General features: G+C 44.3%; 2 protein-coding genes across 5 annotated transcripts in view; one reads left to right on the forward strand and one right to left on the reverse strand.

Moving 5' to 3' along the window:
• Positions 1–5,843: 5,843 nt before the first annotated feature.
• The window catches only part of IGFALS (insulin like growth factor binding protein acid labile subunit), a 38,499-nt gene continuing 16,651 nt past the window's right edge, over positions 5,844–27,691 (forward strand). The window contains exons 1-5 of one of the 3 annotated variants that reach the window (XM_075830732.1): positions 5,844–6,005; positions 6,103–6,207; positions 6,299–6,439; positions 6,901–6,951; positions 7,739–7,841. In XM_075830732.1, coding sequence (XP_075686847.1) covers positions 5,844–6,005; positions 6,103–6,207; positions 6,299–6,439; positions 6,901–6,951; positions 7,739–7,841 — 562 coding nt within the window. Of the gene's footprint in view, positions 6,006–6,102; positions 6,208–6,298; positions 6,440–6,900; positions 6,952–7,738; positions 7,842–22,431; positions 22,660–27,691 lie in introns of those variants that run through there. The other 2 variants (XM_075830734.1, XM_075830736.1) reach the window with 2 other exon arrangements.
• Positions 9,098–26,478, reverse strand: CCDC78 (coiled-coil domain containing 78). Of its 2 annotated transcripts, none has more exons than XM_075830738.1 (15): positions 26,399–26,478; positions 21,227–21,358; positions 20,841–20,927; positions 20,393–20,572; positions 19,894–20,052; positions 18,917–18,967; positions 18,687–18,775; positions 18,528–18,606; positions 18,142–18,267; positions 13,693–13,895; positions 13,268–13,442; positions 13,148–13,182; positions 12,785–12,860; positions 12,300–12,400; positions 9,098–9,860 (listed from the first exon to the last, which is right to left on the reverse strand). In XM_075830738.1, exons 2-15 carry the CDS (start codon positions 21,296–21,298, stop codon positions 9,737–9,739), a joined length of 1,557 nt encoding a protein of 518 aa, XP_075686853.1. In that variant the 5' UTR covers positions 21,299–21,358; positions 26,399–26,478; the 3' UTR covers positions 9,098–9,736. The 2 variants fall into 2 exon arrangements, with proteins under 2 accessions (XP_075686853.1, XP_075686852.1); XM_075830737.1 differs by lacking the exon at positions 26,399–26,478 and adding an exon at positions 22,348–22,728 and having other exon boundaries at positions 9,099–9,860.

The raw sequence follows: 27,691 nt of genomic DNA on the forward strand, positions 1-27,691 counted from the left end.
ATAACACAGTGATAACTCTCTGAGTACAGATAATGTAGTAGTGTTACCTGCAGTCCTATGTAACACCACAGATAACACAGTGAGTACAGATAATGTAGTAGATGTTACCTGCAGTCCTATGTAACACCACAGATAACACAGTGATTACTCTCTGATTACAGATAATGTAGTAGCTGTTACCTGCAGTCCTATGTAACACCACAGATAACACAGTGATAACTCTCTGATTACAGATAATGTAGTAGCTGTTACCTGCAGTCCTATGTAACACCACAGATAACACAGTGATTACTCTCTGATTACAGATAATGTAGTAGACGTTACCTGCAGTCCTATGTAACACCACAGATAACACAGTGATAACTCTCTTAGTACAGATAATGTAGTAGATGTTACCTGCAGTCCTATGTAACACCACAGATAACACAGTGATAACTCTCTGAGTACAGATAATGTAGTAGATGTTACCTGCAGTCCTATGTAACAGCACAGATAACACAGTGATAACTCTCTGAGTACAGATAATGTAGTAGTGTTACCTGCAGTCCTATGTAACACCACAGATAACACAGTGAGTACAGATAATGTAGTAGATGTTACCTGCAGTCCTATGTAACACCACAGATAACACAGTGATTACTCTCTGATTACAGATAATGTAGTAGCTGTTACCTGCAGTCCTATGTAACACCACAGATAACACAGTGATAACTCTCTGATTACAGATAATGTAGTAGCTGTTACCTGCAGTCCTATGTAACACCACAGATAACACAGTGATTACTCTCTGATTACAGATAATGTAGTAGACGTTACCTGCAGTCCTATGTAACACCACAGATAACACAGTGATAACTCTCTTAGTACAGATAATGTAGTAGATGTTACCTGCAGTCCTATGTAACACCACAGATAACACAGTGATAACTCTCTGAGTACAGATAATGTAGTAGATGTTACCTGCAGTCCTATGTAACAGCACAGATAACACAGTGATAACTCTCTGATTACAGATAATGTAGTAGATGTTACCTGCAGTCCTATGTAACACCACAGATAACAGTGATAACTCTCTGCGTACAGATAATGTAGTAGATGTTACCTGCAGTCCTATGTAACACTACAGATAACACAGTCATAACTCTCTGATTACAGATAATGTAGTAGATGTTACCTGCAGTCCTATGTAACACCACAGATAACACAGTGATAACTCTCTGAGTATAGATAATGTAGTAGATGTTACCTGCAGTCCTATGTAACACCACAGATAACAGTGATAACTCCCTGAGTACAGATAATGTAGTAGTGTTACCTGCAGTCCTATGTAACACCACAGATAACAGTGATAACTCTCTGAGTACAGATAATGTAGTAGATGTTACCTGCAGTCCTATGTAACACCACAGATAACACAGTGATAACTCTCTGAGTACAGATAATGTAGTAGATGTTACCTGCAGTCCTATGTAACACCACAGATAACAGTGATAACTCTCTGCGTACAGATAATGTAGTAGATGTTACCTGCAGTCCTATGTAACACAGATAACACAGTGATATCTCTCTGAGTACAGATAATGTAGTAGATGTTACCTGCAGTCCTATGTAACACCACAGATAACACAGTGATAACTCTCTGAGAACAGATAATGTAGTAGATGTTACCTGCAGTCCTATGTAACACCACAGATAACACAGTGATAACTCTCTGATTACAGATAATGTAGTAGATGTTACCTGCAGTCCTATGTAACACCACAGATAACAGTGATAACTCTCTGCGTACAGATAATGTAGTAGATGTTACCTGCAGTCCTATGTAACACCACAGATAACACAGTGATAACTCTCTGATTACAGATAATGTAGTAGATGTTACCTGCAGTCCTATGTAACACCACAGATAACACAGTGATATCTCTCTGAGTACAGATAATGTAGTAGATGTCACCTGCAGTCCTATGTAACACCACAGATGACACAGTGATAACTCTCTGAGTACAGATAATGTAGTAGATGTTACCTGCAGTCCTATGTAACACCACAGATAACACAGTGATAACTCTCTGAGTACAGATAATGTAGTAGATGTTACCTGCAGTCCTATGTAACACCACAGACAACACAGTGATAACTCTCTGAGTACAGATAATGTAGTAGTGTTACCTGCAGTCCTATGTAACACCACAGATAACACAGTGATTACTCTCTGAGTACAGATAATGTAGTAGATGTTACCTGCAGTCCTATGTAACACCACAGATAACACAGTGATAACTCTCTGAGTACAGATAATGTAGTAGTGTTACCTGCAGTCCTATGTAACACCACAGATATCACAGTGATAACTCTCTGAGTACAGATAATGTAGTAGATGTTACCTGCAGTCCTATGTAACACCACAGATAACACAGTGATAGCTCTCTGATTACAGATAATGTAGTAGATGTTACCTGCAGTCCTATGTAACACCACAGATAACACAGTGATAACACTGAGTACAGATAATGTAGTAGTGTTACCTGCAGTCCTATGTAACACCACAGATAACACAATGGTAACTCTCTGATTACAGATAATGTAGTAGATGTAATCTGCAGTCCTATGTAACACCACAGATAACACAGTGAGTACAGATAATGTAGTAGATGTTACCTGCAGTCCTATGTAACACCACAGATAACACAGTGATAACTCTCTGAGTACAGATAATGTAGTAGATGTTACCTGCAGTCCTATGTAACACCACAGATAACACAGTGATAACTCTGAGTACAGATAATGTAGTAGTGTTTCCTGCAGTCCTATGTAACACCACAGATAACACAGTGATAGCTCTGAGTACAGATAATGTAGTAGTGTTTCCTGCAGTCCTATGTAACACCACAGATAACACAGTGATAACTCTCTGAGTACAGATAATGTAGTAGTGTTACCTGCAGTCCTATGTAACACCACAGATAACACAGTGAGTACAGATAATGTAGTAGATGTTACCTGCAGTCCTATGTAACACCACAGATAACACAGTGATTACTCTCTGATTACAGATAATGTAGTAGCTGTTACCTGCAGTCCTATGTAACACCACAGATAACACAGTGATAACTCTCTGATTACAGATAATGTAGTAGCTGTTACCTGCAGTCCTATGTAACACCACAGATAACACAGTGATTACTCTCTGATTACAGATAATGTAGTAGACGTTACCTGCAGTCCTATGTAACACCACAGATAACACAGTGATAACTCTCTTAGTACAGATAATGTAGTAGATGTTACCTGCAGTCCTATGTAACACCACAGATAACACAGTGATAACTCTCTGAGTACAGATAATGTAGTAGATGTTACCTGCAGTCCTATGTAACAGCACAGATAACACAGTGATAACTCTCTGAGTACAGATAATGTAGTAGTGTTACCTGCAGTCCTATGTAACACCACAGATAACACAGTGAGTACAGATAATGTAGTAGATGTTACCTGCAGTCCTATGTAACACCACAGATAACACAGTGATTACTCTCTGATTACAGATAATGTAGTAGCTGTTACCTGCAGTCCTATGTAACACCACAGATAACACAGTGATAACTCTCTGATTACAGATAATGTAGTAGCTGTTACCTGCAGTCCTATGTAACACCACAGATAACACAGTGATTACTCTCTGATTACAGATAATGTAGTAGACGTTACCTGCAGTCCTATGTAACACCACAGATAACACAGTGATTACTCTCTTAGTACAGATAATGTAGTAGATGTTACCTGCAGTCCTATGTAACACCACAGATAACACAGTGATAACTCTCTGAGTACAGATAATGTAGTAGATGTTACCTGCAGTCCTATGTAACACCACAGATAACACAGTGATAACTCTCTGAGTACAGATAATGTAGTAGTGTTACCTGCAGTCCTATGTAACACCACAGATAACACAGTGAGTACAGATAATGTAGTAGATGTTACCTGCAGTCCTATGTAACACCACAGATAACACAGTGATTACTCTCTGATTACAGATAATGTAGTAGCTGTTACCTGCAGTCCTATGTAACACCACAGATAACACAGTGATAACTCTCTGATTACAGATAATGTAGTAGCTGTTACCTGCAGTCCTATGTAACACCACAGATAACACAGTGATTACTCTCTGATTACAGATAATGTAGTAGACGTTACCTGCAGTCCTATGTAACACCACAGATAACACAGTGATAACTCTCTTAGTACAGATAATGTAGTAGATGTTACCTGCAGTCCTATGTAACACCACAGATAACACAGTGATAACTCTCTGAGTACAGATAATGTAGTAGATGTTACCTGCAGTCCTATGTAACAGCACAGATAACACAGTGATAACTCTCTGAGTACAGATAATGTAGTAGTGTTACCTGCAGTCCTATGTAACACCACAGATAACACAGTGAGTACAGATAATGTAGTAGATGTTACCTGCAGTCCTATGTAACACCACAGATAACACAGTGATTACTCTCTGATTACAGATAATGTAGTAGCTGTTACCTGCAGTCCTATGTAACACCACAGATAACACAGTGATAACTCTCTGATTACAGATAATGTAGTAGCTGTTACCTGCAGTCCTATGTAACACCACAGATAACACAGTGATTACTCTCTGATTACAGATAATGTAGTAGACGTTACCTGCAGTCCTATGTAACACCACAGATAACACAGTGATAACTCTCTTAGTACAGATAATGTAGTAGATGTTACCTGCAGTCCTATGTAACACCACAGATAACACAGTGATAACTCTCTGAGTACAGATAATGTAGTAGATGTTACCTGCAGTCCTATGTAACAGCACAGATAACACAGTGATAACTCTCTGATTACAGATAATGTAGTAGATGTTACCTGCAGTCCTATGTAACACCACAGATAACAGTGATAACTCTCTGCGTACAGATAATGTAGTAGATGTTACCTACAGTCCTATGTAACACTACAGATAACACAGTGATAACTCTCTGATTACAGATAATGTAGTAGATGTTACCTGCAGTCCTATGTAACACCACAGATAACACAGTGATAACTCTCTGAGTATAGATAATGTAGTAGATGTTACCTGCAGTCCTATGTAACACCACAGATAACAGTGATAACTCCCTGAGTACAGATAATGTAGTAGTGTTACCTGCAGTCCTATGTAACACCACAGATAACAGTGATAACTCTCTGAGTACAGATAATGTAGTAGATGTTACCTGCAGTCCTATGTAACACCACAGATAACACAGTGATAACTCTCTGAGTACAGATAATGTAGTAGATGTTACCTGCAGTCCTATGTAACACCACAGATAACAGTGATAACTCTCTGAGTACAGATAATGTAGTAGATGTTACCTGCAGTCCTATGTAACACCACAGATAACACAGTGATAACTCTCTGAGAACAGATAATGTAGTAGATGTTACCTGCAGTCCTATGTAACACCACAGATAACACAGTGATAACTCTCTGATTACAGATAATGTAGTAGATGTTACCTGCAGTCCTATGTAACACCACAGATAACAGTGATAACTCTCTGCGTACAGATAATGTAGTAGATGTTACCTGCAGTCCTATGTAACACCACAGATAACACAGTGATAACTCTCTGATTACAGATAATGTAGTAGATGTTACCTGCAGTCCTATGTAACACCACAGATAACACAGTGATAACTCTCTGAGTACAGATAATGTAGTAGATGTTACCTGCAGTCCTATGTAACACCACAGATAACACAGTGATAACGCTCTGAGTACAGAATACTAATAGGCGGTTTACTTTGCAGGAATGGATGACGATGGCGCCCAGGACGTGGTGTCGGAGCTAGAGGGGAAACGGTTAGGAGGTTGGGGGCTTCTGCAGATTGCAGGGTGCACTGGACTGGCGGCGTACTCAGTCTGGGCATTGGTCCTGATGCCCGGCTTCCGAAAAGTGCCACTGAAATTACAGGTAACGGGTCTGGTTTTATATAATGGCCTTGAACCCCCTCCAGATGGACAGTTTTATGACCTGACTGTATGACGGTATCTCTCTCTCTTGTGCCCAGGTGCCCTACATGCCAGCCAGCGCCAAACAAGTGGAGAATGTCATGACGCTGCTGAAAGGGCGTGTGGGAAAGATGGCGGACCTGGGCTCCGGGGACGGCAGAATCGTGAGATACTCAGTTCTTAACATCACGTCATGTAGTTGCGCTGATGTTGCCGCCATATTTAGTGACCGTCTCCTCACTGATTACCCGGCAGGTTCTGGAGGCCGCTAAGAGAGGGTTCCTCCCTGCCATGGGGTACGAGCTGAACCCCTGGCTGGTGCGTCTGTCCTACTTCTACGCCTGGAGGTCTGGATATCACCGGAGGGTCACATACTTACGAGAGGACCTGTGGAAGGTAAAGCACGCAGTCCTGATGTGTAAAACCACTTATAGGAAAGACTTCAGGTCTCTGCTTGCTGTCAGTGAATGGGAACATTCTTGTTTACATCCAAAGGCCGACAACTAATACTTCTCAAAAATATTTCCATTCTCTGAAGCAAGCAGAGATCTTGAAAATGGAGAGGAATTGAAACACAAAGTATATTAGGAAGTTGCAGAACTTTGGTTGGTGGTTACTTTTAAACCCGACATGGTATAAAGTCGGACTGGCGTAATTTTTGTGTGTTCAGCGGCGGGAGTGTTGGTGACGCAGGTGGTACCAGCCCGTCTACAGGACTGTATGATGGTGGTCACGCTGTCTTCTTGGAGGTTGCCTGTCCGCAGTCCAATAGTCCAGAACATTTGATAATCCGCCACCAGACTAATGGAATTTCCTGCCTGTGTAAGATGTAATGACAGGATGTATTCTGCGCACAGGTGAAGCTGCACGACTGTGACAACGTCTCCATATTTCTGGCCCCCAGCGTGGTAAGTGGCACCTGCTTTCTGGTCGCTTCTATGGTGAACATTAAATAGCAATTCCCAAAAGTGCTGTTATTATTGGACTCCATGGCATCTGATATCACTCATGCAGGACTGGGGGAAACTTAAAAGCTGCTGTTTTATGCAGCCTGTAATATGGCGGTAGCAGTCATAGTACGGACTGCCGTAAACAGCAGCCTGGAGTCTGCTGAGGGATTTGGAGATCAGTATTTCAGCCAAATGGAGAGCTTTCAATATTAAAGGGTACTTAAACGTTCGACAAACTTCTGACATGTCATTGTGTCATGTCAGAAGTTTTGATTGGTTGGGGTCCGAGTACTGAGACCCCCATCAATCGCTAAACTGAAGCGGCAGAAGGTCTCGTGTGAGCGCTCAGCTGCTTAGTTTATGTTCGGCTTTTTCCGTAAATGAATGTATCGGAGTGCGGAATTAATGGAAAGTCTCTGAGCCGGTTCGCCGATACATCGGCTTTCCCGGAAAAGGCCGAACAGAAACGAAGCCGCTGAGCGCTAACACGAGCTTTACTGTCGCTTCGTTTTAGCGATCGGTGGGGGTCTCAGTGCTCGGGCCACCATCGATCAAAACTTCTGACATGTCAGAAGTTTGTTGAACGTTTAGTTACCCTTTAATAATGTTATACTCAGGAGCTGCTATTTAAGCAATTGCCCGGCACACATTGGCAGGCGCACCCTCTCCTGGTGGCATCTTGCCGTTCCTCTGGCTTTATATGGGGCAAATAATATTTGGATTACAATTTAATTATTGCCCACAGCTCCTGTTGCTGGAGAAAAAGATGCTGGCAGAGCTGCCCAGCGATGCCCGTGTGGTGAGTGGACGATTTCCTCTGCCCACATGGGTGCCCAGTGACATCATTGGTGAGGGCACAGACAGAGCTTGGGCTTATAATATAAGAACTATACGGCAAGCTGCGAAAATCAAAGAGCCGGGTACTGAGGTGTGACCACACAAGACACTGGACATTCACATCTGGTCATGGTATTTATTTGTCATTGGAAACAGTCAGCAAGCTTGTCATCAGACACACACTATAACACTTAGCTGAGCTGCTATAATGTCGGGGGGCAGTTCGCTTTTCTTACATCAGATTACTGTACAATTCCTGGTGTAATGTCAGCTAATCACTATAGTAAGCTCTGTGTGCAGACACTGAACAAGCAGGGAATGCTGGGAGATTTCAGCTCTGAAGCTGTGGAATAGTGAGTGCAGCTCTGAGGTATAATATAGGCTCAGTACAAGATCAGTGATGTCATAGATTTTATGAAATGTAAAGTAATATATCTGTTTTTGAGAATTTTATTGGTATTTATAAACGTTCCCGGTTTTTATTTTTCTGATTTTAAAATTTACAATCTTTTTTTAAATTCACTCAAAAAAATGTTCCGTATATTTTTTGCTTCAATAAATTACCGAGACGCTGAACATTTTGGTAAGTTTTTTTTTAAATTTGTTGTTACTTCCTGTATGCAGTGTCCTTCACTTATACAGCCGCCATGATATCTTTCAATGAAGATGTCACTCAGCTTTTCCAGGTGCCTGAATGGTAGTTATTTAGAGATACAGGAACAGTTGATGTATAACTAGGAAGATTTGCCATTCAGGAGTCTCAGGGTATGTTCACACGAGGGCCTCCGTTACGGCTGAAATTACGGGGATGTTTCAGCCTGAAAACATCCCCGTAATACCAGCCGTAACGGCATGTGCAGGCGCTTGAACGCCGCGTCAATTACGGGCGTAATTGGCGCTGCTATTCATTGGAGTCAATGAATAACGGCTCCAATTACGGCCAAAGAAGTGACAGGTCACTTCTTCTACGCGGGCGTCTATTTAGGCGCCGTCTTTTGACAGCGGCGCGTAAATATACACCTCGTGTGAACAGACAAACGTCTGCCCATTGCTTTCAATGGGCAGATGTTTGTCAGCGCTATTGAGGCGCTATTTTCGGACGTAATTCGGGGCAAAAACGCCCGAATTACGTCCGTAAATAGGCCGTGTGAACATACCCTAAGAAAGCTGAGTGACAGCTTCTAAGAGTGCTGTAATGGCGGCTAGATGATTGGCCACCCAGCTTTCCCAAAAATAGATACAACTTGGAAAATTCTGAAGAATACGACTTAGATTTACTTTTATTTAATCATTTATTTTAAGGGTAAATTCCCTTTTAGGAAATTTTCAGACTCTTCATTCTGTTACTAGGAAGTAGGAAGGTCTGAGAAGCCTTTTTCCAGGCCACCCTCCCAGCTCCTCCCCCTTATCTAGACTCCTCCCCCAGTCTATGTGCATCAGTTTCTTGCTACTCCTCTCTCACTGGTGGTGTAGTAATTTATAATAGAAATCATCTCTCCATGTACTGCTGTGCGTCGAGCAGCCAATCTGAACAAGCAGAGCTGCAGTGTAAAGCATGGGGGACTGAGCAGCAATCTAAACCTCTGATGAGAGAGAAGGGGACTTTCAGACTACCGTCGACCCCAATAGACAATGCAACTAAGCTGGAGTCACTGACAATAGTTGTGTCCTAATGGAGTAGAATTAAAAAGATAATAAATAGCTTTTCAATTATTAGAATCCCATGTTTTGTGTAAAAATAAATAATTTATTACATTCATATAGTTCTTAAGAGTAAAACAGTCCTCCGACCCCAGATCACTAGTGATTATGATACAGTGTGGGATCTTCCTCAGGTCCTACAGCTTGACTGATGTAGTCTATATAGAGTCCAGTGTGCAGTACTGCTCACAGCCAGTAGGGGGGATCACATCTCATGGCTGCTTCTCCTTGAAGCTCGAATAAGAAGTGACTGGGGAGCGTCAGCGCTAAAGGCTCTTTGTCCGTCGTTGCCCAGAAGTTTCCTCAGGCGCATTATTTCCTGTTTATACCTGTGAACGAATACAATCAGCGCCAATTTTACCGTACAGCATAATGCAGACAAGGCTCCCCACATACATGTTAGTGCACTCATCTAGTACATCTGCAGTTTACATATATAATCAAATTAAGTCACATTACAGTCTGTATTACACTTCAGAGCTGCATTCACAATCCTGCTGGTTTTAATTGGAAACAGTCAGGAAGCTTGTGGACAGACACCGCCCTTGCAGCTTAGCTGAGCTGCTATAATGCAGGGGGGGCAGTTCATTTGTCTTACGTCAGATTATTGTACAGTGTCTGGTATAAAGAAAACAAATATAGCAGGGGATGCCGGGACATTTCAGCCTGCAGAATTGTGAATGCAGCTCTGGAGTATAATACAGGTTGTATCTCAGGATCAGTACAGGATAAGTAATGTAATGTATGTACACAGTGACTCCCCCAGCAGAATAGTGAGTGCAGCTCTGGAGTATAATACAGGATATAACTCAGGATCAGTACAGGAGAAGTAATGTAATGTATGTACACAGTGACTCCACCAGCAGAATAGTGAGAGCAGCTCTGGAGTATAATACAGGATATAACTCAGGATCAGTACAGGATAAGTAATATAATGTATGTACACAGTGACTCCACCAGCAGAATAGTGAGTGCAGCTCTGGAGTATAATACAGGATGTAACTCAGGATCAGTACAGGATAAGTAATGTAATGTATGTACACAGTGACTCCACCAGCAGAATAGTGAGTGCAGCTCTGGAGTATAATACAGGATATAACTCAGGATCAGTACAGGATAAGTAATATAATGTATGTACACAGTGACTCCACCAGCAGAATAGTGAGTGCAGCTCTGGAGTATAATACAGGATGTAACTCAGGATCAGTACAGGATAAGTAATGTAATGTATGTACACAGTGACTCCACCAGCAGAATAGTGAGTGCAGCTCTGAAGTATAATACAGGATGTAACTCAGGATCAGTAGAGGATAAGTAATGTAATGTATGTACACAGTGACTCCACCAGCAGAATAGTGAGTGCAGCTCTGGAGTATAATACAGGATGTAACTCAGGATCAGTACAGGATAAGTAATGTATGTACAGTGACTCCACCAGCAGAATAGTGAGTGCAGCTCTGGGGTATAATACAGGATATAACTCAGGATCTCTACAGGATAAGTAATGTAATGTATGTACACAGTGACTCCACCAGCAGAATAGTGAGTGCAGCTCTGGAGTATAATACAGGATGTAACTCGGGATCAGTACAGGATAAGTAATGTAATGTATGTACACAGTGACTCCACCAGCAGAATAGTAAGTGCAGCTCTGGAGTATAATACAGGATATAACTCAGGATCTCTACAGGATAAGTAATGTAATGTATGTACACAGTGACTCCACCAGCAGAATAGTGAGTGCAGCTCTGGAGTATAATACAGGATGTAACTCGGGATCAGTACAGGATAAGTAATGTAATGTATGTACACAGTGACTCCACCAGCAGAATAGTAAGTGCAGCTCTGGAGTATAATACAGGATGTAACTCGGGATCAGTACAGGATAAGTAATGTAATGTATGTACACAGTGACTCCACCAGCAGAATAGTAAGTGCAGCTCTGGAGTATAATACAGAATATAACTCAGGATCAGTACAGGATAAGTAATGTAATGTATGTACACAGTGACTCCACCAGCAGAATAGTGAGTGCAGCACTGGAGTATAATACAGGATGTAACTCAGGATCAGTACAGGATAAGTAATGTATGTACAGTGACTCCACCAGCAGAATAGTGAGTGCAGCTCTGTAATATAATACAGGATGTAACTCGGGATCAGTACAGGATAAGTAATGTAATGTATGTACACAGTGACTCCACCAGCAGAATAGTGAGTGCAGCTCTGGGGTATAATACAGGATGTAACTCAGGGTCAGTACAGGATAAGTAATGTAATGTATGTACACAGTGACTCCACCAGCAGAATAGTGAGTGCAGCTCTGGAGTATAATACAGGATGTAACTCAGGATCAGTACAGGATAAGTAATGTAATGTATGTACACAGTGACTCCACCAGCAGAATAGTGAGTGCAGCTCTGGAGTATAATACAGGATGTAACTCAGGATCAGTACAGGATAAGTAATGTAATGTCTGTACACAGTGACTCCACCAGCAGAATAGTGAGTGCAGCTCTGGAGTATAATACAGGATGTAACTCAGGATCAGTACAGGATAAGTAATGTAATGTCTGTACACAGTGACTCCACCAGCAGAATAGTGAGTGCAGCTCTGGAGTATAATACAGGATCTCAGAATCAGTACGTTTTTAGGGCAGTCTATTGTTAAGAAGGAAAAACATCTATAGAAAATTCAGAAACTTCTCAGCTGAACATTTACAACACATAGCTGCATGTGGATGAAGAGGACATGGAGCTTTCCTCACCTTCCTAAGTGCTTATCCACATACTCCTGCAGCTCCGCTACCTGCTCCTCCGCCACCATCGCTCTCGCCAGCAGCTGACTCCTCTCCTTCTCCAAATCCTCCTGGGGGGGGGGGCAACAATAACACATGATGTAAACTGTTTCAACCAGTGCAATATGCGGCAGTGAAACACAGATCCTGGGTGTAATACTCCTGCCCGTCATTACTCTGATAGATGCCAATGAAATGGCTCATGCTCTAGCGGTGGAGTGGCACCTCCCTGCCGTGTTATATATCCGTATATTACAGGGGTACTCTCCGCTAATAGCATTGCTCCAGGATAGAACACAGTACCACATGGCGGCACTCACCTTACGGGTCCGTTATACGTGTGCATGGACGTCAAGGAGGACGATATAACAGGTTTTGGATGACTGGTGGGGACAGAGGATGGCGGGATCTATTTTGCACCTATTAAGATTCCATGCGGTGACCCCTGCATATACCTGGGTGTTGTGGGTGAACTCTCTCAGTTGCTTTCTGATCTCTGCCCAGTTCTCCTCACTCATCTGGCTGCGATGTCTGCAGAACAAAGGGAGACACGTCACATCATATGTAGGGATGCCCCTCCGCTCAGGGAGAGGGTCACATGTCCCGTTTCCCAAACCTATAATTTTTTTGATAGTTCCCTTAGCTGTTAGATGTACTATAGCTTAAAGGGATTGTCCATATGGATGTAATAGAGAGCACCCTGGGTGCTGGAAAGAGCATCTCAAGTGGACAACCCCTTTAAGGGGTTTTCTGAAGCTGTCACGCGGCTTCTCCGCAGTTATAGACCCCCTTTAATTTCCCCTCCCCCTCTTACTTACTGTTGATTGGAACCTGCATTGTCATTTATTCTTCTCTGCATTGTAAAAGAGAGAACAATGAATCATTATAATAATTACAGGTAACTCCACCCCCCGCGATTCATCATCTAACGCACCGACCTTCTCCTTCAGATCCTGGATCTGTGATTCCAGCCGCGCCTTGTCCTCTCTCAGTCGGTTTAACTCCAGGGTGGATTGGGACTGTAGATCAGGGTCAGTGATAGAGAAATGATGTTCAGGGGGGCCAGGGTCAACGTCATTGTTCCCCAGAGCCATGATCTGCTCCCTCTGCATGCTGGAAAGTGATAGGAAATACATCATCACACTGTGTAATTGTGAACAATAGGGCTCCAGCGTGGGACTACAACCCCCATAATGCCATGGATAACCATTTTGGGCATACTTGGAGTGGGGAAAGATAAGCTATCTCGGGGAAGTAGACAATGGTGCCAGATTCAGGGACCATACTGGGCCCCGCTGGGATTTCTGCCCAGGGCCACATTTCAGTCTCATTTGTTGGATGTCGTCATGTTCAGAGCTGTTACCGATAAGCAATCATTAGACTCTCATGTTTCCGGATGAGGTTCTGCATCCTTTTCTTGTACTGCCGCGCCGCCGTCGCCAGCTGCTCCTCCCTAGACCGGTGAGAAGCTTTGATGTCGCTGAGCATGCTGTCCACATAATGCTTCATGCGAGCTGGGTCCATTTTACCTCCTGTTCCATTTCTCAAATTCCCATCCACATAATCCTACAAGGGGGAGTTAGGGAAATCAAAGTAAAATGATTATCATCCATCATTTTCCCACATACCACTATCAACGCACACTCCATCATCCCATTATCATCCTGTAACCCACCGTAATCCCACATCTCACCATCATCCCACATCCTATCGTCATCACCACATCATCACGCATCCCACCATCAACCCATTATCATCCTACAACCCACCGTAATCCCACATCTCACCATCATCCTATAACCCACCATCAACCCACATCCTATTGTCCTCCCAAAATCATCCCACATCCCAATATTTCATTGTCATCCTACAACCCACCGTAATCCAATATCTAAACATTATCCTGAATCTCCCACCTCCATCCCACAACCACCATGATCCTTCATCACCAACATCCTATAACCCACCATCATCCCATCATCATCCCACATCTCACCATCCTAAAACCGACCATCATCCCATCATCATCATCACCACCACACATCCCATCAAATTCATCCCACTATCATCCTAAAACCTAATGTAATCCCACATCTCACCATCATCCTATAACCCACCATCATCCCACATTTTATCGTCATTTCATCATCATCCTACATTCCAACATTTCATTGTCATCCTACAACCCCCCGTAATAGCACATCTAAACATTATCCTGAATCTCCTTCCTCCATTCCACATCCCACCATAATCCTACATCACCAACATCCTATAACCCACCATCATCCATCATCATCCCACATCTCACCATCCTATAACCCACCATCATCCCATCATCTTCCCACATCTCACCATCCTATAACCCACAATCATCCCATCATCATCATCACACATCCCACCAAATTCAATTCATCCCACTATCATCCTAAAACCTATTGTAATCCCACATCGCACCATCATCCTATAACCCACCATCATCCCACATTTTATGCTCATCATATCATCAACCCACATTCCACCATCAACCAACATCCCACCATCATCCTACATCATCCTTCATCCCAACATCATCCTACATCCCACCATCATCCCACATCCACCATCATCCTACACCCACCATCATCCTACATCCCACCATCATCCTACATCCCACCATCATCCTACACCCACCATCATCCTACACCCACCATCATCCTACATCCCACCATCATCCTACATCCCACCATCATCCTACATCCCACCATCATCCTACACCCACCATCATCCTACACCCACCATCATCCTACATCCCACCATCATCCTACATCCCACCATCATCCTACATCCCACCATCATCCTACACCCACCATCATCCTACACCCACCATCATCCTACATCCCACCATCATCCTACATCCCACCATCATCCTACATCCCACCATCATCCTACATCCCACCATCATCCTACACCCACCATCATCCTTCATCCCAACATCATCCTACATCCCACCATCATCCTACATCCCACCATCATCCTACACCCACCATCATCCTACATCCCACCATCATCCTACATCCCACCATCATCCTACATCCACCATCATCCTTCATCCCACCATCATCCTACATCCCACCATCATCCTTCATCCCAACATCATCCTACATCCCACCATCATCCTACACCCACCATCATCCTACATCCCAACATCATCCTACATCCCACCATCATCCTTCATCCACCATCATCCTACATCCCACCATCATCCTTCATCCCACCATCATCCTACATCCCACCATTATCCTACATCCCACCATCATCCTACATCCACCTTCATCCCAACATCATCCTACATCCCACCATCATCCTACATCCACCATCATCCTACATCCACCATCATCCTACATCCCACCATCATCCTACATCCCACCATCATCCTATATCCCACCATCATCCTTCATCCCAACATCATCCTACATCCCACCATCATCCCACACCCACCATCATCCTACATCCCACCATCATCCTACACCCACCATCATCCTACATCCCACCATCATCCTACATCCCACCATCATCCTACACCCACCATCATCCTACATCCACCTTCATCCCACCATCATCCTACATCCCAATATCATCCTACATCCCACCATCATCCTACATCCCACCATCATCCTACATCCCACCATCATCCTACACCCACCATCATCCTACATCCCACCATCATCCTACATCCCACCATCATCCTACATCCACCATCATCCTTCATCCCACCATCATCGTACATCCCACCATCATCCTTCATCCCAACATCATCCTACATCCCACCATCCTACACCCACCATCATCCTACATCCCAACATCATCCTACATCCCACCATCATCCTTCATCCACCATCATCCTACATCCCACCATCATCCTACATCCCACCATCATCCTACATCCCACCATCATCCTTCATCCCACCATCATCCTACATCCCACCATTATCCTACATCCCACCATCATCCTACATCCCACCATCATCCTACACCCACCATCATCCTACATCCACCATCATCCTTCATCCCAACATCATCCTACATCCCACCATCATCCTACATCCCACCATCATCCTACACCCACCATCATCCTACATCCCACCATCATCCTACATCCCACCATCATCCTACATCCACCATCATCCTTCATCCCACCATCATCCTACATCCCACCATCATCCTTCATCCCAACATCATCCTACATCCCACCATCATCCTACACCCACCATCATCCTACATCCCAACATCATCCTACATCCCACCATCATCCTTCATCCACCATCATCCTACATCCCACCATCATCCTTCATCCCACCATCATCCTACATCCCACCATTATCCTACATCCCACCATCATCCTACATCCACCTTCATCCCAACATCATCCTACATCCCACCATCATCCTACATCCACCATCATCCTACATCCACCATCATCCTACATCCCACCATCATCCTACATCCCACCATCATCCTATATCCCACCATCATCCTTCATCCCAACATCATCCTACATCCCACCATCATCCCACACCCACCATCATCCTACATCCCACCATCATCCTACACCCACCATCATCCTACATCCCACCATCATCCTACATCCCACCATCATCCTACACCCACCATCATCCTACATCCACCTTCATCCCACCATCATCCTACATCCCAATATCATCCTACATCCCACCATCATCCTACATCCCACCATCATCCTACATCCCACCATCATCCTACACCCACCATCATCCTACATCCCACCATCATCCTACATCCCACCATCATCCTACATCCACCATCATCCTTCATCCCACCATCATCCTACATCCCACCATCATCCTTCATCCCAACATCATCCTACATCCCACCATCCTACACCCACCATCATCCTACATCCCAACATCATCCTACATCCCACCATCATCCTTCATCCACCATCATCCTACATCCCACCATCATCCTACATCCCACCATCATCCTACATCCCACCATCATCCTTCATCCCACCATCATCCTACATCCCACCATTATCCTACATCCCACCATCATCCTACATCCACCTTCATCCCAACATCATCCTACATCCCACCATCATCCTACATCCACCATCAACCAACATCCACCATCATCCTACACCCACCATCATCCTACATCCCACCATCATCCTACATCCCACCATCATCCTTCATCCCAACATCATCCCACATCCACCATCATCCTACACCCACCATCATCCTACATCCCACCATCATCCTACACCCACCATCATCCTACACCCACCATCATCCTACATCCCACCATCATCCTACATCCCACCATCATCCTACATCCCACCATCATCCTACACCCACCATCATCCTACATCCCACCATCATCCTACATCCCACCATCATCCTACATCCACCTTCATCCCACCATCATCCTACATCCCACCATCATCCTTCATCCCACCATCATCCTACATCCCACCATCATCCTACATCCCACCATCATCCTACACCCACCATCATCCTACATCCCACCATCATCCTACATCCCACCATCATCCTACATCCACCATCATCCTTCATCCCACCATCATCCTACATCCCACCATCATCCTTCATCCCAACATCATCCTACATCCCACCATCCTACACCCACCATCATCCTACATCCCAACATCTTCCTACATCCCACCATCATCCTACATCCCACCATCATCCTATATTGTCTCCTTCATCCCGCCATAATCTCACAACCCCACCACCATCCAACACTTATGAGCAGCTCTAGTATAAGAACCCCTTACAGCAAGATCCTGGATATAGCGGTTGAGGCGCGAGCGATATTCCTCATTGAGCTCCTTCAGCTGCATCTGGAGACGTGAATTTTCAGCTTCAATTTCCTTCAACTGACCCTGAGATGTCAAGAGAACCTGAGGAAGAGACATACTATATTCATACCCTGTCTCCTCGGTGTAACACAATGTAAACTTCTGTATAAAACATGTCCAGGGACCATTTCCATTGATGTTTATGTTCACATTATTTGGCCCGATCCAAAAAATATCTTCAAAATCCAATACTTTGGGTATCGGAGAAGCATATTTTCCAGATTACTGGACTGATATTAATCAACCAAACCCAATACAAAGGCGAAAACAAGTTATATTGGTACCTCAGAGCCGGCACTCACCGCAGACTGTTCCGCCATCTTGTGTTGAGTGTTGCGAATGGCTCTTTTAGCTTCTTGGAGCTCCTTGCCCATGGCGATCCTGAGGTTAGACATAACATATGAGACAGACGTCTTCTGGCGGATTGTACGGATCTTGACGTGAACGTCAGTAGAACTTACACTCGCTCCTCTAACTTCTGCTGCTGGGTGTTGTGGATCTTCTTCATGCTCTCAATTTCTTCCTTGATTTCATCCTGGTTCCCGAGAAGCTGCAAAGACACAAATGTCCAAGTGTTAAAGATGTAGAGACAGAGGAAGAACGCCCCAGCCGACAGCTAACATGGACGTTGTCAGAAATGGCGTAGAAAAAAATAACAGCAATTATGACCAAAGGTGAAGTCACAACTTACGTTTCTTTCCAGTTTTTTCCGCTCATGCTCCGAGGCGACCAGTTCTTCAGGCTGAAAAAGCATAATTTTTATAATTACTTTTCTCTGCTCGCTGCTCACAAAGTCTCCTCCTGCGATCAGCTGTGATCTGTACCGAAACCTGGCAGTAAGTGTTCAGTTTCCCTGCAGCGCCACCACAGGGGAAATGAAGCATTACACCGTGTCCATTCATATCAATGTGTTGTCTGTGCAATGCGGACAGGACAGGTCCTCCAGAGACGCTCTATGTAACCGCTATCCACTCTGGTCTAGAGATCAGGTTCCTGAACAGAGGACTGCCCCTCTATTATCCCGGAATTCCCTAATAGGGTGTATGACCATGGGTTTTCTCAACTAGACAAACCCTTTAAGTTTAAATTTGAAACAAATTTTACTTGTGATACTTTCTACAAACCCTTCTCAGTTTAAAGGGGGTGTCTCACTACAAGAGCCCCTGTTAGGACATATGAACTGTAGCAGCTGCTACAATCAGATTTGGTATATAATAGAAAAAGAGCTCTTCCGGAGTAATTTAGTTAGACGTGGAATTCGTATGGTCAAAAAGATTGATTTAAAGGGGATGTCGCATCACAATCAACCCTTAATATGATCGCCGCCAAGACCCGGACAAACAGCAGATTTTGCCTAGATGGGATCAGCTATGCATTTTGCCTGCAGTGGCCACCACAGGTGAAATGTGGTATTACACGGAGGCCAATCAGATGAATAATGTAATACATGGACGGCGTCTATTACTTCCATCTGCCCTGATTGGACATCTGGATGGCGGTTATCCTGATGGATCAACCCATTTAAGCAGCAAAAAAGTTCTACATGTCAACCGTTTATCAGACAGAAAAAACACATTTAGGTGGAAAGCCCCTTTAAGCTAGAGCAGAGAGGTGACTATTATCATTGCTATTACATTATAGGCAATAAAGCGAATGTGACCCAAGTACCTTGATCTTACGCGCTGACAGGCGGTTGACCATGTTTCGCACCCTGTCCAGTTCTGCTGTGGCCTCGTTGACCAGAGCTCGAGACTGCGTGTAGGTGTCATTTTGCTCTCGGTTGACCAGATTGAGAAGTTCCATGCTCAACTCATCGTTCTTGGTAACCTGTCAGGAGAGGATGCAGAGGAGTGAGGACATTAGCAGAAAAATCCAAACATATGGAAGATCTGGGAGATAATTGCTATGAAGGTCGTTGAACTAAAAGGTCATTAGATTATAGAAAAAAAATGAAGCGATGCCTTGGAACGTTATTCCATGAGGTCCCAGAGATATATCTATTTAACCTTTCCTGGATTATTGAGCCTATAGCTCTGTTCATCCTGATAGTACTGGTTCACGAATAGAATCCCAAAACTACAGTTCAAACTGACACAGCAGCAGAGCAGTAAGGAGCAGGGGGGTGCACTATAACTTGTGGACTGATTGTAGGCATAGTCCTCCTCACCTCACGCTCATGCTCTTTGCTCAGAGCCAGGTAATTACTCTTCAAAACAATGTACTCATCAGCCAACTCTTTACGGTTCATTTCCACAGATCGGAGACGTTCCTTCGACGCCTCATGCTCTCCGGTTAACTTCTCCTTATGAAGCTCCACGGTCATCAGCCGGTTCTCCAGTGCCAAAACCTACAAGGAAGGCAGAATGTAGTTAGGGGGCCTATGGGAACATGTGTGATGTGTAGCGGAGTGATCAGTGACTCCAGCTTAGCCGCATTGTCTATTGGGGTCTAAGGTAGTCTGGAATCCGTAGCAGTCTCATCAGAAGCTCAGGATGCTGCTCTCCCCCCAAGCTTTACACTGCAGCTCTGCTTCTTCAGGTTGGCTTCTGTATATGAGCAGAAGCCCAGCAGGAAGTCATGGAGAGTTGATTTCCGTTACAGCAAGTCCAACTTACCGTGTTCTTGAGTTCAAATGTCTCCTCCTCGTAGTGCTCCCTGATCTTGTTGGTTTCAATCTGAAGTTCAATCAACTCCTTAGAAATCTGTAGAGGAAGAAAAATATTACAGGGGTGAAGGTGTCCTGTCTATAGGTGACCACAGTGACTCTCAATGTCACGGGATGTCACCAAACAGCTCCTCATATCTCATTCCTGGACCCCCGTGAGGGTGGTACACAGGGAGTGGAGCTCAACTTTTAGGCTTTGAGTAAAATGAGGCACTTCTAACTCTGCTCCCCCGGTTCCCGAACATTTAGAACAGGGTTCTATAACATATGAGAGTTCTAGAGCATAAACGACCCAGTTCTAGGACCCATAAAACATATTACTGGTGTCTCTTGTACCTTCAGCTTCTCCTCCTCACTAAGCACCAGTCTTGATGACAGATCCGTCTTGGACCCCGCAAGTTTCCCCATCTTGTCCTGCAGTTCGGTCAGCTTGGCGTACAGTCTCTCGTTGCGATCCAGCAGCTGAACCTGAGAGGATGAAGGATGAAACCCAGATCGTTCAGGACAAAACTAAATATGCTGCAGCATAGAAGAGCGCCCCCAGCTGTGGAGGTCCTCAGGATGTCCATGTTGGAGATGAAGGAGAGCCCAGAAGGATCTACCTCCTACTTTATGTAATAAGAACTGGATGTGATTGGGTGTATATCGCACGTCTCCAGGTATGGGACATATCACTACGTGGTTTCTGCTATAGCTGAGGAACCTTTCGACTTATTAACCAGGACCCAGACCCACTATCTGGAGGACATGGAGGTGTAAAGAATGGATGCCCATTCACCCTACAATGAAACACGTTTTGGGGAAATTACTGACCCCTTCAGGAAATATGTCCTGACGAAGGGGTTAGTATGTACCACGAAAGAGCTCCACAGAGAGCCCTGCCTGTATCCCGTCCATACAGAGCAGACATGACTAATCAATCATGCATTACATGTAAACCAACAACTCACGCATTTCACACTACATAATGACCACTTCTGTGGGTTTTCTTCTACCAATAGTATTTGTATGTATTTTTATGGTATTGATTGGGAGAAACTTTACACATCTCATAACTTGGGAGTCCCGGGGCCCAATATAAAATCTGTAATAGGACCCCCACCTACCATTAATTATGTTGCTGTCCTATGTGACAGAGGGGCCTCTCGGTCCGCTTACGCAGACCAGGATCCAGGTGCAACTTCAATCTCTATACCGCATATAGCTGCGCCCCTTGTCCCCATCCATACAGAGCAGACATGACTAATCGATCCTGCAGGAAGCCCATGGAAAGAAATCTCCCTGCAGCTGCAGTCCCCACGATCAGGATTCAGACTTTCCGAGACTGAATTTATTTTATCTTCTATGAGCCGCCATAAAAGTTTCTTTCACCATCCCCCACACTTTTTGTAATAACCGTTAGCGATGACTTAATATTAATGACGTTTTTAGCCGGAGATTGTTTGTGATCTACTCACATTCTCGTTGCTCAGCTGCCTGACCTGTTCCTTCAGAGAGAAGTCCCTGTCTTCAGAGGAGTCCATGGTTGTCACACAGAAAGGAGCAGGGATCAGAGAAGGACAATGCACCAAGGGCTGGATATGTTTACAGCAGGGAGAGGGGTAACTATGGAGACCTGGTGCGCTTACAGCCCGCGACTCCCCAGTGATGGGAGGGGAATACGAGGATTGCAGCACCGGAGGGACACAATGGAGGGACTGGAATAATTAAAGGCACGGTGACGTCACCAAAGCTAAATGTGGAGAAGGAAAAAATGAAATATGTGACAGGTAATGATGACCTATAGCATTTATAGCAGTGATCTGCAACCTGCGGCTCACCAGCTGTCGCAAAACTACAACTCCCAGCATGCCCTGACTGCCTGCCACTGATTTATAGTATATAATAAATGTCATAAACACTGTTATAATGAATAGCTGATAGTTGTCAGGATATATTATACGCATAGAGAAGGATATATATACGTAATACAGCTTGTATTCAAGTCTCAAAGTGCTACTGTTGCTTTATGGTTACTAAGCAACGATGACTTCCTGTTATAACCAGAAACAGGAAGTGGCTTGCGTTTCACACACGGAGGCCTGTGATTCAGTTCTGCCTGGTTACCTAGGAAACGCAGTCACATGCTTTTAGGAACAGCTAAGAGTGGGTTGCTTAGCAATCGGTAAATAATTTAAAGGGACAGAGCTGAAGACACCGGAAACCTGTAGGACTCCATTATAAGACAGGATTCTTTGGGATCGGTCACACCTGTCATGGCCGTACTCGACCGATCACTTCGATTCTAGTCTTTTTTGGGTGCCCCTGAATCATGGGCACAGCTAAGAGGGTCAGGTGGGGTATGTAGGACCCTGGTGCTTGGTGACGGGATGCGCCCCCTAAGCCACGCTGCCTGGGTGTTTAGGTACAATGCTATGGCGCTGAATTGAATCTATATCCCGAGTGATGGAAAGTCTACTCCAACTCCAGTCAAGACGCAGCAACAAATCCCACCCAGCATTGGCCGCGACCATCTTGTCAGACTTTACATTTTCAATAATGAAGGGGGGGGGCATTTATTATTTTGCACTTTTGTATTGTGCGGAATGTCCTTTAAGGGAAAATCAATATTTCTTTGACCTCTTTTACCTTCGGGGCGTAGATATCGGGTCGGGTGTTTCCGTACATTAAGGTCATATGTCCCTGAACAGGCGAGGGATGACCATCATCCTATACTGGTTACAAAAGTTCAAAAGGTTATCAATGGGCAAGACAGAATGACGTGCGGACGTTTTTATGGCGTTACGTCACTATCTGTAGGAGAGTCCTGCCGTTTGCTTCATTCATGGCTCGTATGGAACGTGTGCTGCATCGGCCTGGTCCATTGGTAAATAACCCGCTGCCCCATTGTGAGGGTACCAGCTCTCTATGCACCAACCTCCTTCTGTGCTTGTAGTGAGCTTGTGCATAAACTCAATCTGAACAAGTTGTGCAGCAGTATAAAGCATGGTGGATAAGGCAGGAGCCTGAGACTCTGATGAGACAGGAGATGAATTTCAATCTACCTCTTAGTACTGTCAGAGAATGCAACTTCAGCCGAGTCACTGATCTGAGCTGTACTCTAATACAGCGGAGGCAAAAACAACTTATTAACCAATCATATCCAAAGCTGCATTCAGAATTCTGTAGGTTTGCATCCCCTTCTAGTTCAGGTACTCCACTACATCTACTGCAACGCAATGTAACAAAGTGGAATCCGGTTATGGAACCTCAGCAGAACAGTACTAACATTCCAAGCAGCAGACAGAAGGATCGTGTATGCAGCTCTGGATGTGACTAGAGTATATGGGTGGTTATACACCGGCAGAAATCTCTGCCAGAAAACGAGCTCCGACTGGCGATATAGCACGTCGATCAGCACTCGTTTGGCTCCATTTACATGGAGCAATCATTGTACTGTAGGGGACCGACGGGATCGATCATGTCGGCTGCACGTCCTGTTTACACAGTGATGATTTTACAGTCCCGTAGAAGATGCGATCAGCTGACAAAAGAGCCTTCCGTTAAAATGCGATGTAAAGATATCATTTAAAGGGACATTACACATCATTTCTATTCACTATTATATCCTCCGGAGACATTACATCATATGTGACTGATATCAGCCGCTCCTCTTATATCACTCCAGCACTATTATATCCTCCAGACATTACATCATATGTGTGACTGATATCAGCCACTCCTCTTATATCACTCCAGCACTATTATATCCTCCAGAGACATTACATCATATGTGTGACTGATATCAGCCGCTCCTCTTATAACACTCCAGCACTATTATATCCTCCAGACATTACATCATATGTGACTGACATCAGCCGCTCCTCTTATAACACTCCAGTACTATTATATCCTCCAGAGACATTACATCATATGTGTGACTGATATCAGCCGCTCCTCTTATATCACTCCAGCACTATTATATCCTCCAGAGACATTACATCATATGTGTGACTGACATCAGCCGCTCCTCTTATAACACTCCAGTACTATTATATCCTCCAGAGACATTACATCATGTGTGACTGATATCAGCCGCTCCTCTTATATCACTCCAGTACTATTATATCCCCCAGAGACATTACATCATATGTGACTGATATCAGCCGCTCCTCTTATATCACTCCAGTACTATTATATCCTCCAGAGACATTACATCATATGTGTGACTGATATCAGCCGCTCCTCTTATATCACTCCAGTACTATTATATCCTCCAGAGACATTACATCATATGTGTGACTGATATCAGCCGCTCCTCTTATAACGCTGCTGCACTATTATATCCTCCAGAGACATGACATCATATATGTGACTGATATCAGCCGCTCCTCTTATATCACTCCAGCACTATTATATCCTCCAGAGACATTACATCATATGTGACTGATATCAGCCGCTCCTCTTATATCACTCCAGTACTATTATATCCTCCAGAGACATTACATCATATGTGACTGATATCAGCCGCTCCTCTTATAACACTCCAGCACTATTATATCCTCCAGAGACATTACATTATATGTGTGACTGATATCAGCCGCTCCTCTTATATCACTCCAGCACTATTATATCCTCCAGAGACATTACATCATATGTGTGACTGATATCAGCCGCTCCTCTTATATCACTCCAGCACTATTATATCCTCCAGAGACATTACATCATATGTGACTGATATCAGCCGCTCCTCTTATAACACTCCAGTACTATTATATCCCCCAGAGACATTACATCATATATGACTGATATCAGCCGCTCCTCTTATATCACTCCAGCACTATTATATCCTCCAGAGACATTACATCATATGTGACTGATATCAGCCGCTCCTCTTATAACACTCCAGCACTATTATATCCTCCAGAGACATTACATCATATGTGTGACTGATATCAGCCGCTCCTCTTATAACACTCCAGTACTATTATATCCTCCAGAGACATTACATCATATGTGTGACTGATATCAGCCGCTCCTCTTATAACACTCCAGTACTATTATATCCTCCAGAGACATTACATCATATGTGACTGATATCAGCCGCTCCTCTTATATCACTCCAGCACTATTATATCCTCCAGAGACATTACATCATATGTGTGACTGATATCAGCCGCTCCTCTTATATCACTCCAGTACTATTATATCCTCCAGAGACATTACATCATATGTGACTGATATCAGCCGCACCTCTTATAACACTCCAGTACTATTATATCCTCCAGAGACATTACATCATATGTGACTGATATCAGCCGCTCCTCTTATATCACTCCAGTACTATTATATCCTCCAGAGACATTACATCATATGTGTGACTGATATCAGCCACTCCTCTTATATCACTCCAGTACTATTATATCCTCCAGAGACATTACATCATATGTGACTGATATCAGCCGCTCCTCTTGGATGTCTCTATATTATCAGCGGCTCTAGGTTCCTCTCAGTTTTATCACATCTTACTTTATGGCGCTTGTATTTCTATTTTCCCTGTAATAATGCAGCAATATTTGGTCTGGTCACTTGTTCCTCGAAATCATTGCTCCCCCGTATATTGGCCGGCGTGTCCTTGCTTGTATACATACAGTAGGTCTATAGATCACCCTCCCAGGAACATTTTGTTCCGTTAAAAATCCTGGAAGTGCCGCGGCCTCGTCAGCTCTTTATCTAACCCTAACCCTGATCTTGTGTAAACACGGGGCGTTCCAGGATCCACCGCCGTGTACCAGGGAGACCCGCGCCGCTCTCACCAAAGCCCATCATGATTTCTGTACATCTGTCCCGTCTATAGACAAGCGGATAATTTTAGTGAAGAACAATAACCCTCATCATACTTTACTGATCCCGAGTTACATCCTCTCTTATACTCCAGTCGCCTCTGATTCTTCTGAGACCACATGGAATCTGTCAGCACACTGCTGACAGACACTCCCCCCATCAGGACAGGCCTCACGTTGGATGGTGCCCTGTGCGGTACCTTCTGTTGACGCCCCCTCCCCATATGGTGCACTGTTGTACAATGTACAAATAACTATACCCCATAGTGCCAATATATGAGCGCCATACAGCATGGTACCTATATACAGTTGCAAGAAAAAGTAAGTGAACCCTTTGGAATGACCTGGATTTCTGCATCGATTACTAATACAACGTGTCCTGATTGTTCTCGGAGTCACAATTATAATGTAACTAAACCAATAACACACAGAGTCGTCCTGTTCATGTCTCTTATGGAGTAAATATCCGCAGCGCAGGGAGAAAACGTAAGCGAACCCTTGAATGTAATAACCTGTAGATCCCATTACCAGCGATCACCTCCCCCAAACGTTTCCTGAGGCTGTGAAGAAGATTTACCGAACGTTATGGAGGAACTGTGGAGCAATCCTTCCCGTAAATGTGTTCTATATCATGAATATTTCCAGGATGTGTTGCCCGAGGATCAGTCTTCAGGTCGGGCCACAGCATCTCCATAGGGTTGCCCCCTCCACCGCGAAGCCCCCTGCACCGCGAAGCCACCTCAACCACGATGCTCCCTCCACCACGATGCCCCCTCCACCACTATGCCCCCTCCACCACGATGCCCCCTCCACCACTATGCCCCCTCCACCACGATGCTCCCTCCACCACGATGCCCCCTCCACCACGATGCTCCCTCCACCACGATGCCCCCTCCACCACGATGCTCCCTCCACCACGATGCCCCCTCCACCACGATGCCCCTTCCACCACGATGCTCCCTCCACCACGCTGCCCCCT

This window comes from Rhinoderma darwinii, chromosome 6, assembly GCF_050947455.1.
Source record: "Rhinoderma darwinii isolate aRhiDar2 chromosome 6, aRhiDar2.hap1, whole genome shotgun sequence".
Classification (NCBI taxonomy): Eukaryota; Metazoa; Chordata; class Amphibia; order Anura; family Rhinodermatidae; genus Rhinoderma; species Rhinoderma darwinii.

Coding starts and splice junctions, on each gene's coding strand:
- CCDC78 (XM_075830737.1), bottom strand. CDS start 22,413: ATGGACTCCTCTGAAGACAGGGACTTCTCTCTGAAGGAACAGGTCAGG. Junction 13,896..18,141: donor GCTATATCCAGGATCTTGCT/GTAAGGGGTTCT, acceptor TCCCCCTTGTAG/GATTATGTGGATGGGAATTT. Junction 9,861..12,299: donor GTGGATAAGCACTTAGGAAG/GTGAGGAAAGCT, acceptor ATTCGTTCACAG/GTATAAACAGGAAATAATGC.